Genomic DNA, 15,470 nt, shown 5'->3' on the forward strand with positions numbered 1-15,470 from the left:
GCAGGTTTGAACAATATTCATCCGACTTATAATTAACCACAGTGATCACTCACTCTCTCTTTCTAAACCTAAAGTGCATACGGAATGCCCTGTCAGCCCTGTTTTTTGGAGTTTCTCTGCATAGACCAGCGTGTGTCCAGTGCAGCGCTTGCATGAGAGCAGGTTCCCATGGAAGAGAATGTCCTACAGTGGGTACCCCCGAGCTAGGACTCAAATCACAAAAGCAGGGTTCTAATGCCTGTTCTACAGCCCAGCACATGTGTGGCCTTGGCTCCAATGAGGAATAATAGTCATGTTTACATCACAAGATTTTTGAGGATATAAAATGAGATGGAATGAACCACAGACAAACACTATCATGACAAATGACCAGTCCTCAATATACATTAGCTATCATTATTTAGAGACAATGTTTGGGATATCATGAAACTTCGAAAGGTGTACTTTATATTAAAACAAAGAAGAGTCAGGCCCCAGTGGCTCACATCTGTAATCCTAGCTACTCAGGAGGCTGAGATTGGAGGATTGCCATTGGAAGCCAGCCTGGGTAGGAAAGTCCATGAGACTCTCACCTCCAGTTAACCACAAAGCCAGAATTGAGCTGTGGCTCAAGTGGTAGAGCACTAGCCTTGAACACAAAAGCTCAGGAGCAGCATGCAAACCCTGAATTCAAGCCCCAGGACCAGCAAAATATAAATACGTAAAATAAAGGTAAGATTTCAACTATATATTTCATGTACACATATGAAACACAAATAATTGGCTTAAGTGGCTTCTCTTGGAGAAAGATACATAAAACGTAAACTGGAAGCAATCACTGGTTTTATAAAAATATCTTCTAATGTTACAAAATGAGTAATAAGATTTTTTGGATTAATTTGAAGTAGCTGAAACCACTTAATGTATAAAAACATAAGCAGTGCATATATATTTCTAGAAATGACCTTTCCTGCATGGCTATCTTGGAGCCATTCTGCTCCCATTCCCATTCTCTCAAGTAGCTCTGATTGCAGGTGTGAGTCACTGGTGCCCTGCTAGAAATGACCTTTCATGAACAAAGCTGGCACAAAGCATCTGAATTTTATATCATACTAAGTGTGGAAGAAGCTTAGCTACAGTTTCCAAGTGTAATTATAATACATACCAGTCCATCTGTTAGCAGCTTCTTTGGCTACTTTATTTGCTTGACCTGAAAGAAATTAAACATATCAAATTACATATAATTACTATATTTACATATATAAAATTACCTTAAGCTATCCAGATTGTTTTTACATGATTAATTTTTTGTAAAACATGCATATATATGCATTATATTATACATAATTATATATACACATGTACACAATGTATTATGTATATTATTACTATATTAGGTATGTTATCGCTACTTTAAAAAGCTCAAATAGTGGAGAAACATTGTATATTACAAACTTGCTCAAATTCCCAAAGAAACTTTAGATATCTGCAGTTAATATTTTTCAGCCTGTACTGGGAATTAAACACAGGACTTTGAACTCTCACTTGATCTTTCCAATCAAGGTTGTTGCTCTATCACTTGACTTTTTGCTGGCTAACTGGAGATAAAGAGTCTCTTGGTTTTGTCTGACCAGGCTGATTTTGAACAGTAATTCTCAGACCTTACTCTTCTGACTGACTAGCTAGGATTACAGGTGTGAGATACTGGCGTCCAACTTTTAGTTACATTAGTCAAGAAGAGAAAACCAATGAGAGCAACTCTTCTTTTCCTGAATGTTCATTCTTGTCCTGGCTTCTTCTTTCCTCTTCCTTCTTCTTCTTCTTCTTCCTCCTCCTTTTTTTTTTTTCAATACTGAGGATTGATCCTGGGTTCTTATACATACTAAGCAAGTGCTCTACCACTTGAGCTACACCCCCAGCCCTGCACACAAATGCATCTTAATTTTTTAAACATATATAGCCAGGTATAGCAGTGCTTGCCTATGATATTAATGCTCAGGCGGCCAGCCTGAGCTACACAGCCAAGATCTTAAAATATCGAAACAAACAAGAAACCACACATTAATAAACACATGATTAAAGCTGCCTGTACATTTCTTTCAGCTTGATCTGCATAAAACAATGACCTGAACAACTGCACAGAATTCACCATATTAATATTATTCAGTGGTTTTAAAAATTACATTCACATGGTTGTATAACCACCATCATTATCTTACTTCCTAACAAATTAGCTTTTTTATTTGTGACAGTACTGAGGTTTGAACTCAGCACTTGTGCTGGCTAGGCAAGTACTCTACTACTTGAGCCATGCCTCCAGTCCAATTACAGACCATTTTCATCACACAAAAGGAACCCTTGTACCCAGCCCTTCAGTCCCAGACAACCACTAATCTATTTTCTGTCTCTATGGATTTCCTTCTGTGGATATTTCATGCACCACAATGTTTCCTTTATGATTCAAGGTTCCTTTATGTTCTGGCTTGCATCAATATCTATATTCCACAATCTGCTTATCTCTTCACCAGCTAATGGACATTTGGGGTATTTCCACTAATCTGAATAACTTTTGTATGAAGATGCTTTTAGGTCTCTAGGAGTGGAACTGCTGGCTCATTGGTAATTATGTATCTGGGAGAACAAATTTTTTCCAAGGTGGCGGTATCATTTTATAATTATCATTTTATAATCCTATAAAATACCAACCTGCAAATGTAAGCATTTCAATTTTTCCACATCATAGCCCGTTTCTTTTCTTTTCTTTTTTTTTTTTTTTTTGCCAGTCCTGGGGCTTGAACTCAGGGCCTGAGCACTACTGTCCCTGGCTTTTTGCTCAAGAATAGCACTCTACCACTTGAGCCACAGCGCCCCTTCTGGCCTTTTCTATATATGTGGTGCTGAGGAATCGAACCCAGGGCTTCATGTATAGGAGGCAAGGACTCTACCACTAGGCCACATCCCAACCCTCACTGTGGTTTTGACTTGCATTTCCCTAGAAACTATCTTTCCTGTACGTTCTCTGGCCATTTGTGTAGTTTTTCCTGGAAAAAAGTTTGCTCAAATCCTGAGTATTTTTAAATGTGATTATTTGTTACTTATTGTTATTTGTATTACTCTTATTATTGTTATAATACTTCTTTATAGGCTTATCAAATACAGGATATGCAAATATTTTGTGTTGTGTTCGTTCTACAATCTTAATAATGTATACAAGTTTCAATTTTTATTTTATTTATTTATTTATTTATTTTTTGGCCAGTCCTGGGCCTTGGACTCAGGGCCTGAGCACTGTATCTGGCTTCTTTTTGCTCAAGGCTAGCACTCTGCCACTTGAGCCACAGCGCCACTTCTGGCCGTTTTCTGTATATGTGGTGCTGGGGAATTGAACCCAGGGTCTCATGTATAGGAGGCAAGCACTCTTGCCACTAGGCCATATTCCCAGCCCAAGTTTCAATTTTTATTAAACTCAAAAGTTATGTACTTTTTTATTTTCAAGACACTAAGGCCAAAGGACAAAGTAATACCTACCCCTACAATTGCCTTCTTTTGTGTAAAATTGGATATTTTTAGTGTACCGTTATCCCCCTTCCTCCTTCCTCAACTCCTCCCTCTTTTTCCTTCCTTCTCCAACTTTTTTAAGGCAATGCTGGGATTCGAACTCAGGTTCTTGTGCTTGTTAAGCAAGTGAGTGTTAGGCCAGCTGATACACCCCCAAATTATTTCCTTTAGTAATAAGCTTTCAGATAGGGTCTCAGACTTTTTGCCTGGGATAGCTGTAGACATGATTATCTTGCCTATGACTCCTGTATAGTTGGGATTAGTAAGGTACCACTGTGCCCATCCTACTTGTTCTTTGAAATAGGGCCTCATTTTTTTTTCCAGTCTGGACTGGTTTTGAATTGTGATACCATGAACCACCGGTTCAACAATTTCTCTCTCTCTCTCTCTTTTTTTTTTTGCCAGTCCTAGGGTTTGTGCTCAGGGCCTGAGCACTGTCCCTGGCTTCTTTTTGCTCAAGGCTAGCACTCTACCACTTGAGCCACAGGGCCACTTCTGGCTTTTTCTGTTTATGTGGTACTTAGGAATCGAACCCAGGGCTTCATGCATGCTAGGCAAGCACTCTATCACCAAGCCACATTCCCAGCCTCTCTTTCTCTTTTTTGTCTCTAGAAGTGAAATACTTTGATCCTATAGAGCCATTACCCACTTTCCAATTTATACTGTTATTGTCACAAATATATTTTATACACTGAGAGCTCATTATCATAGATTACTATTGCTATGCAAGCTCTCAGTTAAATCAAGTAGGGGAACAAAAGGAAATACAAGTACATACAGATCTATATATCTATATACACATACATAAATACAGGTCTGTAATAATTGTTGTTTACCCTACGATATCTTTTTTTTTTTTTGGCCAGTCCTGGGCCTTGGACTCAGGGCCTGAGCACTGTCCCTGGCTTCCTTTTGCTCAAGGCCAGCACTCTGCCCCTTGAGCCACAGCGCCACTTCTGGCCATTTTCTGTATATATGGTGCTGGGGAATCGAACCCAGGGCCTCATGTATATGAGGCAGGCACTCTTGCCACTAGGCCATATCCCCAGCCCCCTACAATATCTTAATGTGACCTTTTTTTCTTTTTTGTGCTGTTACTAGGGCTTAAACTCAGAGCCTAGGTGCTGTCCCTTAGCTCATATGATCAAGGCTGGCATTCTGCTACTAGAGCCACAGCTCTACTTCTGGCCTTTTAGTGGGTAATTGGAGATAAGAGTCCCACAGTCTTTCCTCCCCAGGTTGTCATCAAACTGTGATTGTCACATCTAAGCATTCTGAGTAGCGAGGATTATAGGCATGAGCCACTAGTTCTTGGCTGCCCTTCATTTTTGAAGGAAAATGTTTCTGGATGGAATTCTTGTTTGATGGATCTTATTCTTCCTGCTCACTGAACATTGCCTCATTGCCTTTAGCCTCTGTAAGACCTAATAAAACACAAGCTGTTACTCTCACTGATGTGATGACTTGCTTTGTCAAGATCCCATCTTTGGGGGCTGGGGATATGGCCTAGTGGCAAGAGTGCTTGCCTTGTATACATGAGGCCCTGGGTTCGATTCCCCAGCACCACATATACAGAAAACGGCCAGAAGGGGCGCTGTGGCTCAAGTGACAGAGTGCTAGCCTTGAGCAAAAAGAAGCCAGGGGCAGTGTTCAGGCCATGAGTTCAAGGCCCAGGACTGGCCAAAAAAAATTAAAAAAGATCCCAGCTTTACCTTTAGACTATGATGTGTCTATGAATATATCTGTTTTTCATCAAATATGGATTATTTTTGGCCATTATGTATTCAGATATTCTCTCCCCTTTCTGGAACTTCCATTATGTACACATTTACATTCTTGATATTTAACATCATTTAGCTGTTATTCCTCATTGTTTGTTCTTTCTGTTCCTCAGATTGGAAATTTCCCACTGATCTGTGTTTAATTTACTGATTCTTTCTTCAACTTGTTTAAGCTTCTGTTAACTATTTGGTGAATTTTTCATGGCTACAACTGTAGTTTTTGGGTTTTTTTTCCCCCTGAGGCCAGCCTCAGATTGGCACAATAAAAATAAAATACTGCTTTTATCTCTCACTTCTTGGGATATGTTTAATTAGTTCTGCTCATGCTTGCTAAATGGTATTAATAATTCAACGGAGATTATAAAACAAATATTTCTCATAGGTCTTATTGAAAAATAAGAAATAGTATAGTACACAGCCATGACAATGTGAACTAAGGGTTATTATGCCTATTATCAGCAATTAGTGTTCCAAAATAAACTGTAACAGGCTTAGATAAGCCTGAGTGTTGCAATATGGGTTTGATAACTATGCTATTAAGAATCAAATCCTATTAAAGTCCATTTGCAAAATTCATAAGCCTTTAATCCAATATAATCTGTTCTGTTGTAACCTAATAGTTCAAATTCGATGAAATCCACCCCCCTTTCTTTTGTTCAGTCATGAGGCTTGAACTCAGGGCCTGAGAGCTGTCCCTGAGCTTTTGTGCCCAAGGCTAGCACTCTACCACTTTGAGCCACAGTGCCACTTCCACTTTTCTGGTGGTTAACTGGAGATAAGAGTTTCATGGACTTTCTTGCCCAGGCTAGCTTTGAATCACAATCCTCAGATCGCAGACTCCTGAGTAGCTAGGATTACAGGCATGAGCCACCAGTGCCCAGCACAAACCCTCATTATTAAAAAAGCATATTTTAAAAACTATTTTATGGGGGAATGGGGATTTGGAGTTGAGTATAGGTTAAAACCTAATAAAGTTGCCTAAAGATGTGTAGTGTTTATTACTTAAACATTTAAATTTGTTAGGCTGAGCAAGGAGGTTTATACCTGTAATCCCAGCTACATGGAAGGTGGAGATTGGGAGAAATGAAGCTTGAGGTCAGCCTGGGCCAAAAGTTCATGAACCCCCTTCTTACTGCATAAGCTGAGCACAGTGGTGTGCACCTGTGATCCAAGCTGAGCAGGAAGGGTAATTAAACAGGGGGATTGTGACCCAGGCTAGCCTGGGCAAAAGGTGAGATTCTGTTTAAAAAAAAAAATCGAGTAAAGAAAAAGGACCAAGGGGAAAATTTTCAAGTGGCAAAGTATCTGCATAGCAAGCAAACCCTGGACACACACACACACACACACACACACACACACACACACACGCACACACATTAAGTTTCTTAGATCTGTGGGATTATAGTTTTCACAAAGATTTGTGAAACAAATTAGTATTATATCTTGCTAGCTCAACAATCTTTCCATATCGCACCCCCTTATTCCTTTGGGAGTCCAATTGCACATCTATTAGGTAAATTTATCCTGCAACTCAGACATGCCAGTAACATATTTGTATTTGTTTGATTTTGAATAGTTTCAATCACTATGTCTGCAAATAGACTAACCCTTTCTTCTGAAAAATTAAATATGCGCTTAAATCAAGCCAGTGACATTTTGATGTCAGATAATTTTCATACCAAGAAAATTTATATCTTCCCTATTTGTATTTAACTTAACATACAGCATACAGTAATAGCGTTTTAATGCTTTGGCCTGCTCATTTTAATCTTTGGGTAAGTTTTGACTGTCCATTGTAGATTATGTTTGACTACTTTTTTTCCATGCCTGACAATCTTCATTTATATGCCAGATATAATAAATGTTATTTTGCTAGATGTTAGATATTTTTGTATTTGAATAAATATTCTTGAGCTTTGTTTTGGGATGAGTTTGAGGTACTTGACAATAGTCTGATGCTTTCAAATCTTGGTCACATGGTTTGTTAGACAAGTCTAGAGCACAGCTGAGTTCAGCAGTCCTTCTTTGTCTCAGTTTCCCAAGCTTATGTTTTATGTCTTTATCCTTCTGCTCCTTCCACACCTTTTTACTTTTGAAATGCTTGTAATTTTTCAAGGTTATGGCTACTCAATACTTAACATAAAGTCTCCTTAGTGGAACTATGAAGACAATATTTTTCTACTTGCTATAATTACAAAGTTAAGAGCACTCAGAACAGAAAACTCTTTAAACTCAGTTTATTTTTCATATATATATGAAAATATATATATATGAAGAATGATTTCCAGGCACTCTTTTATTACCAAAATTAAAAACTCTTAACCAGTAGTAGAAACTTACGTATTTCTTCTACAACTTGTGGGTCACATTCTTTGTACTTTTCTACTTCTGCCTTACACTGTTCTCTTTGGTTCCGGAGTGAAGCAAGCTCTTTTAGTAGCATAGTTCGCTCTTCCTGCATTCAAAATAGTTTTATGTACAATTAGGAAATGGAATCTCATGCTATAAAGTAATATAAAGTAAACAATAAAATTTTATAGACACTTTAATTCCTATAAATGATGTATGTTAAGCTTCTGACATATATTAATACAGTTGGCTTGTGTTGAATGAAACCCCTTTGTACAATTAAAGAGAATAAGGAAATCAGTTGGCTTTGTATACATATAATTTCCAATTTCAGATTCAAGCAATGGCAGGTCAATACTTAGAAAAAAATTACCCTTGTACTGAACATGTACATATTTTTTCTTGTCATTATTCCCTAAACAACACAATGTAACAACAGTGTTAGTTGTAAGTAATCTAGAGATGATACGACAGGATGTGGTAAGCCTTAGGCAAATATTACACCAACATAGGGCCTAGTGTTTGCTCGCAGGAGCTATCCTCTCAAGCCACACCACCAGCATTTCCTTGTTAATTCATTTATGTTAGCTAAAAGGTAGAGTGCATTTTTACCTGAGACAAGTCTCCGAGTAGATCCTTCTGCCTGTAGTCTCCCATATAACTAGGCCTGTTGTTATATCCCACCACATCTAGCTTATTAACTGAATGGGATCTGGCTAACTTTTTGCTAGAGTTGTCCTTGAAATTCCAGATCTTGGCATCTGAGTAGTTGGTTTTACAGGTGTGATCCTTAGATTTTGGCTTCCTCAGAAGACCCAATCCCCCATGGTTACAGAAGGAAACTGTATACATATATGAGCAGTATAGAAACAAGCTCAATTTTCATGATACTCTGAAATCTCAAGCATCTTTTGTATCAACTAAATAATTAAATAAGGGTAAATATGGTTACTGATTCTATTTGGATAACTCAAAAGATGACTGTGTTATATATTAAAGAAAATTATCCTGTTTGGGGGGCAATTTCATTAGATTTATGTGAACAAGTAAGTTTATGGTAACATCAATCATTATACAATCATCCTTTAAAAAATTTCTAAGCTTGGCACCCAGACAAGAGGTCAAACCCCAAGAACAGGCTTTAGATGATTTTTCGACCAGAAGGGATGATTAGCTTTATGAATATTTAAAGCTACTGAAAGATTATAGTTTATAAGACATATCTGAGGCAAAGTACAATAAAATTCAAGCAGTCCTTATTCCTTGCTTTTTCTTTCTTTTTTTCTTTTTTTTTTTGGCCAGCCCTGGGCCTTGAACTCGGGGTCTGAGCACTGTCCCTGGCTTCTTTTTGCTCAAGGCTAGCATTCTACCACTTGAGCCACAGCACCACTTTTGGCCATTTTCTATATATGTGGTGCTGAGGAATCAAACCCAGGACTTCACGTATACGAAACAAGAACTATTGCCACTAGGCCATATTCCCAGCCCTACATTATATTTTTATATTTTTACTTTTCTGTCTTTGCTTTTGACTATTCCTTCTAGTTTTAAAGTGAAGTACATTCCTTTGCTCATCCTCCCACAGTAAGAAGCATATACAGGGCAGCATGCTCTGAAGCAACATAGTCCAAAACAACCTTGCAGTGACCTAGATCTGCATTCTCCAAGGCAGAAGTCACTAGCCACATACAGCCAGTGAAAACACAAATGTGGCTACAATAACTGGGAGACTGAATTTAACTGTATTTGATTTTAATGTAAACAGCTAGATATAGTTAGTTCATACCACATTAGCACAGCTCAGGGAAGATTTAGAATAACTGGAACAAAAATAAGTAAATACATAAATACATACATAAATAAATAAATACATAAATACATAAATAAATAAATAAATAAATAAAATGTTTGCTATCTACACTAAAGTACCCAGGGTTCAAGAGGATAGAGAAGAGGAGAAAAAGCTAATGAAGACAGGAGAAGGAGTTGGTGAACATCTGTGCAAGTGGTGCTAACTCTCCAGAAACCCTGAACTTCAGCCTTCTTCAATTCTAAAACTAAAATCTGTATCAAGCTATTCACTTCCTTTGTCATGCTAGTCGATCAGATATGAACTGGGAATAGTAGTAGATAACTACCTCCTTGGACCCTTAGCGCGATCAGTGAATATAGAGTGTGTATTTGTAATTGGTTTACAGTACGCAATATACCTGTTAGCTATATCTTCAGCAGCAGCAGCAGCTCCATGAACGACCACTGTACACGAAAGGGTAACTATTTCTGAAAAATGCCCTGGCTTGTAAGACTTCATCTTTCTCAGAAGCCTTTCTATATCATTATATCTTTCTGACAGCTGAAGGCTCCAAACTAGAGTTACTGCTGGGTTTCTCCCCTAGCTGCACTGGTTCCAGAGTATTAAATATAGCACTTAGTGGACCAACTGGCTGACAATTTCTGGGCATGCATATGTCACTATTACTTACAGATGCTTCTTCTATAAATTATTTCAGCATGAAAGTAAAAAGAAGAGGAAATAAAGAAGTGGTCAATGTTGTTGTCGACTGATGAAATGATAATAGCTTCAACCTATGCTAGAATTTCCCATTCTTTAATTCCTACCTGTAACTAACATGAAAGAATATATACAAACGAACTCTGACAATACTCCAGTCACCAAGAACCTATAACATTTCTTTCTGCAGCATTAAAACAGTTTTTCACAATCCTGTGACAGAAATAGAGCTCTAGGTGAAATACTTTGTGGTTCACATCCAATACTTAAAAAATACTTTTATAAATAAAAATCTATTTTAATTAAATTTTAATAACTCTATTATGAATCTATTTTTGAGCTCTTAATGAAATAAGAAAGTAAAATGATTTGTAAAAAAAAAATCTCTAAATACCATACAGCACATTTCATTTTTAAAGAAAAATAGATCAATATTCACTTAAATAATTAAAAAATACTACAGAGCCACAAGGACATTGTGATGATTTTTTGAAGTTTATGTGCCAAAGTAAAAACAAAAAATCTTAAAATGTACATAAGTTTTAATAGGTCTTACTATGTACCAGATAATCTCCTAAGTGCTTTGTAGATATTACTTAACTTAATCATGCCATATTTAATGAAGTAGATATTATTCCCATTTTACAAATAAGAAAACTGAGAACAGAGAATTCAAAATATTTTCAAAGTCAGGTAGTCTGGCTCCAGGATTTATGTTTGTGTGTGTGTACACACACACACACACAAACACACACACACAAACACACACATACACGTACATATTGCATATATGTATATATATGCATATATAAATGCTATATGTATATACACACAGCATTTATATTTATATTATTAAAGAATCCTCATTCACAAACATACCGTATCTTGTCGGCCAATTTTAGCTTTCTCAATGCTCTTCTGTAGGTGTGCCTGCTTTTGACTTCCCTCAGCCAGCTAGAGAATCAAAAACAAATAAAATGGCTTATTAATATGTGCTTCCTTGTCATGTAGCTCAGAAAGACAAAACAAAATTTGTTTTTAGCTCCAGGAGTATGTTACAGAAAAGTCAAAGATTATATACCACAAAGGCAATTTTTATCCCATTCAGGAAAATGAATCCGCTTTCTGTCAGCCTTCAGTCTTTTCTACACAGTCATCATTTACCCAGCCACCATTTCTACCTCAAATCACCTCTATACCCCAAATTAGTGAGAAATTGAACTCAAAAATAAAAAGTAGGTTTCTTATCAGTTCTCTTCAAATTTCATTTCACTTCTGATAAATCTTTTCAGAATGTCTCTTATAGACTTACAGTACTATAATGTGTTTCACTAACAGTAACACTCACACTTATTATCTCCTCCCACCCCCAAGAAAGCACTCTTCAAGGAATTGCATACTTTACAAACTAAGCTAAGCTCTTCACCGGGAGGATCTCTTGGGCTGCTGCCAATGTCAGGTATGTCTTATATATCTTGCAGTAGTCAGTTTAACCATTTCCTCAGCTTAGAAAGTAGGAAGAGTGTCACTCTACAGAGGGGCAGCAGGTGACTAGGCACAGCCAGAAAGGACTGGTGCGTATATCAGAATACTGCTTCCCTTCCCATCTCACCTGGAGTCTGAAAACTCCCAACATCACTTCTTTTGCTATAAACTAGTCACACATTTCAACTTATCTAATGATTGACAAAAAGCTTCCTTCGCTAATTAAAAATGACCTTTGTAATACAATCTAGTTATATAGAGAGTAAACAATATTTAGATAACTTTTTGCTTAAAATTCAGAATTGTCCTTCAAGTTTTAGTTGCTGTGTCCTGGCTTTGAAAAATCTACATCTCAGTATGTATAAAGAGAACAGTATAAGCTTTCTTTTACTTTCTTCTCTAGGCACTGACTTTAATTTATAGCTCTCACAAGATCTCTGACTAAACAAACAGCATTGTCAAACCAGTTGTGCCTCTCTTCTTAGAGCACTTATCTTCCTACTGAAAAAAAAATGTATATATACATATACTGTATATGTTAGAGCCAAAATAAACATTAAGGTTCTAAATTCAGCAAGGAGATGTAGTTCTTTGTAACAAAGGCTCTTACTTACCAAATAAAGCTGCTTAGAATGCTAATATTCCACCTGAAGAGTCTACAACATATGTAACATTTACATTTGGAAGGAGAAGATCTTTTCAACTAAAATGCACACACAGTTCCACACTGGTGGCTCATGCCTATAAGCCTAGCTACTCAGGAGGCTGAGAGTTGAGTATCATAATTAGGAAGCTAGCCTGGGCAAGGGAAGTCTGTGAGACTATTATGTCCAGTTTCCAGCAGAAAGCCTGAAGTGAAGGTATGGCTCAAGCAAAAAAGCTTAGTTCAAGCCCAGTACACACATTTTCTCTGTCTCTCTCTCTCTCACTCTCTCTCTCTCTCTCACACACACACACAAACACAATGTGCACACATATATTAGCACAATGCTTTTCCATCAAAAATATTTTTTTTTTTGGCCAGTCCTGGGCCTTGGACTCAGGGCCCGAGCACCGTCCCTGGCTTCTTCCCGCTCAAGGCTAGCACTCTGCCACTTGAGCCACAGCGCCGCTTCTGGCCGTTTTCTGTATATGTGGTGCTGGGGAATCGAACCTAGGGCCTCGTGTATCCGAGGCAGGCACTCTTGCCACTAGGCTATATCCCCAGCCCTCAAAAATATTTTTAAAAATTATTTGAGAAGTGCTTTCCAAAAGGGAAAGGGGGAGGGGGGAGGGGGGAATGAGGGAGGAGGTAACAAACAGTACAAGAAATGTATCCAATGCCTAATGTATGAAACTGTAACAGCTCTGTATATCAGTTTGACAATAAAAAAAATTTTTTTAAAAGAAGTGCTTTCCAAAGAGTAAAAAAAAATAAATAAATAAAAATAAGCCAACAAGCTGGGCACTGGTGGCTCACACCTGTAACCCTAGCTACTCAAGAAGCAGAGATAAAAGGATTGCTGTTTGAATACAGCCAAAGTAGGAAAGTCAGTGAGACTCTTATCTCCAATTAAGCACCAGAAAACCAGACATGGCACTGTGGTTCAAAGTTGTAGAACACCTTGAGCAAAAGTGCTGAGGGACAAAGCCTAGGTCTTGAGTTCAAGCCCCATAGCCCTGACCAAAAGAAAAAAAAAGCCAACAGGGGATATGTATTTTTATAAGAAAGAATTTCAAAGATAGCTGAATCAAGAATTTTTTAATTCTAACGTTAATCTTATGTGTTTTAATTTACAAATTAATTTATGAATTTTCATGATAAACAACAGAGAATGACACAATCTAAATTGTATTACCAAGGGAGAAGCTACTGCTAATTATTCTTAGGACTGAAACAGTTCAGTTTAACGCCTCAAAATCCTATCACTAGAAACAAGGTCTGCCCTTGCTCTGTTTTCTGTCTATACACCTAGCAGAAGCACTCCTTCTGTATTTCCTAACAGGCGCTTTGGAAGTAAGCCAAAGCAGGCCTTGAGCAGTAGTAGGCTCTGTACATGTATCATGTGAAACAACAATTCTCAAACTTGTTAAAACACAGGTTGCATTGGAAATATGGCCTAGTGGCAAGAGTGCTTGCCTCGTATACATGAAGCCCTGGGTTCTATTCTCCAGCACCACATATATAGAAAATGGCCAGAAGTGGCACTGTGGCTCAAGTGGCAGAGTGCTAGTCTTGAGCAAAAAGAAGCCAGGGACAGTGCTCAGGCCCTGAGTCCAAGGCCCAGGACTGGCAAAACAAAACAAAACAAAACAAAACAAAACAAAAAACACAGGTTGCTTGGTCCCATCTCTTCAAGTTCCTGAACAGTAGAATAGGAATGGGGAATCAAAACCACGACTTTACAAATGCTAGTCAAGAGCTCTACCTCACTGAACCTATGTCCCTTCCCAATAATTTGTATTTATAACATGTTCTTCTATAATATTGATGCTACTACTTGTGATCAGTACAATTCTGGAAACTAGTGATATACACATAAAGTTGTTTTCTTATAGTAACAAATCCAGTTAAAATACTCATGACATTAATAGATAGAAAAATATTACCCAGTTCATAAATAAAAATGGATTCTATCATTTGCCTTAGAAAAATGATTTAGAGGGAATGAGGGAGGAGGTAACAAACAGTACAAGAAATGTATCCAATGCCTAACGTATGAAACTGTAACCTCTCTGTACATCAGTTTGACAATAAAAATTTTAAAAAAGAAAAATGATTTAGGAATATCTGCATTCAGAAATTCAAAGTATAAATATTTACAAAAATTGTAAAAGGCGATACTATATATTTTAAGGTATTCACTTTATGATTCCATTAGAGAAAAAACTATTCTGCCTCATTCTACAAGTAAATTCAAAGCCAATCATGTACTATAGCAAGAACATTCCCAAATTTCATTAAAGCAAATAATCATTTTTTAAAACCTAGTAGGTAGCTCAGAATACAGCAGCAGCTGCAACAACAAAAACTACCTGTAGTTAGTAAAAACAGGATTTCATCTTTAGATTTGAGGATCTAGCACAAAGCTTCTCTTTGAATGCATTCCAGGCCACCTATTAGAGATACTCTGGGTAGAGAAACATAATGCTCACGTTTTCTAAAGGGCTAATTCACTGCCTGAAGGAACTGCCTATTCATAGGAAAACAGAAAGAATGATTCAAGCTGGCTGCTTTGGAATTCTGATTTGCTCTTTTTAGAAATAAAGAAATCTCTAAGAATGAGGGGAAGAATAGAGATTTTCACAGGTGGGGAAAAAATATCAAGGAAGAGCCACCAGATCTGTCTTCACTGCTTTATTAGATTCATGTACTGTGTTGTGGAAGAAAGGTTCTGTATCTTCCATGCACGCTTAAAAAATTAAATTCTTTGCACTTCTTTATATTTAAAGCCTTGTTAGAGTATCTACAATTTAAAATGTATAAATATTTCCATTGAGGAGCTTCTTATAAGGAAACAATGAACACTACATAGTGTTCACTTATGCATACATATTTGAGCAGTGTTATCATCTCAATATGAGAGAAGGGTTAAATCAGGATTTCCCAGTACCAAGATATCACAATTATGCAATCAAATGTGTTAAAGAACTTTTTTTTTTTTTTTTGCCAGTCCTGGGGCTTGTACTCAGGGCCTGGGCACTGTCCCTGAGCCTCTTTTGCTCAAGGCTAGCTCTCAACCACTTGGACCACAGTGCCACTTGCAGTTTTTTCTCTTTATGTGGTACTGAGGAATTGAACTCAGGGCTTCATTCATGATAGGCAA

General features: G+C 37.4%; 1 protein-coding gene across 1 annotated transcript in view; it reads right to left on the bottom strand.

Annotated features, from left to right (window-relative positions):
- The window catches only part of Mnd1 (meiotic nuclear divisions 1), a 37,894-nt gene that overhangs the window by 2,595 nt on the left and 19,829 nt on the right, over positions 1 to 15,470 (bottom strand). Inside the window, exons 5-7 of the mRNA XM_048333549.1 lie at positions 11,059 to 11,133; positions 7,659 to 7,773; positions 1,145 to 1,189 (exon numbers count right to left, since the gene is read on the bottom strand). Coding sequence (XP_048189506.1) covers positions 1,145 to 1,189; positions 7,659 to 7,773; positions 11,059 to 11,133 — 235 coding nt within the window. The remainder of the gene's footprint in view (positions 1 to 1,144; positions 1,190 to 7,658; positions 7,774 to 11,058; positions 11,134 to 15,470) is intronic.

The sequence above is a fragment of the Perognathus longimembris genome, chromosome 24, assembly GCF_023159225.1.
Source record: "Perognathus longimembris pacificus isolate PPM17 chromosome 24, ASM2315922v1, whole genome shotgun sequence".
In the NCBI taxonomy this organism is placed as follows: Eukaryota; Metazoa; Chordata; class Mammalia; order Rodentia; family Heteromyidae; genus Perognathus; species Perognathus longimembris.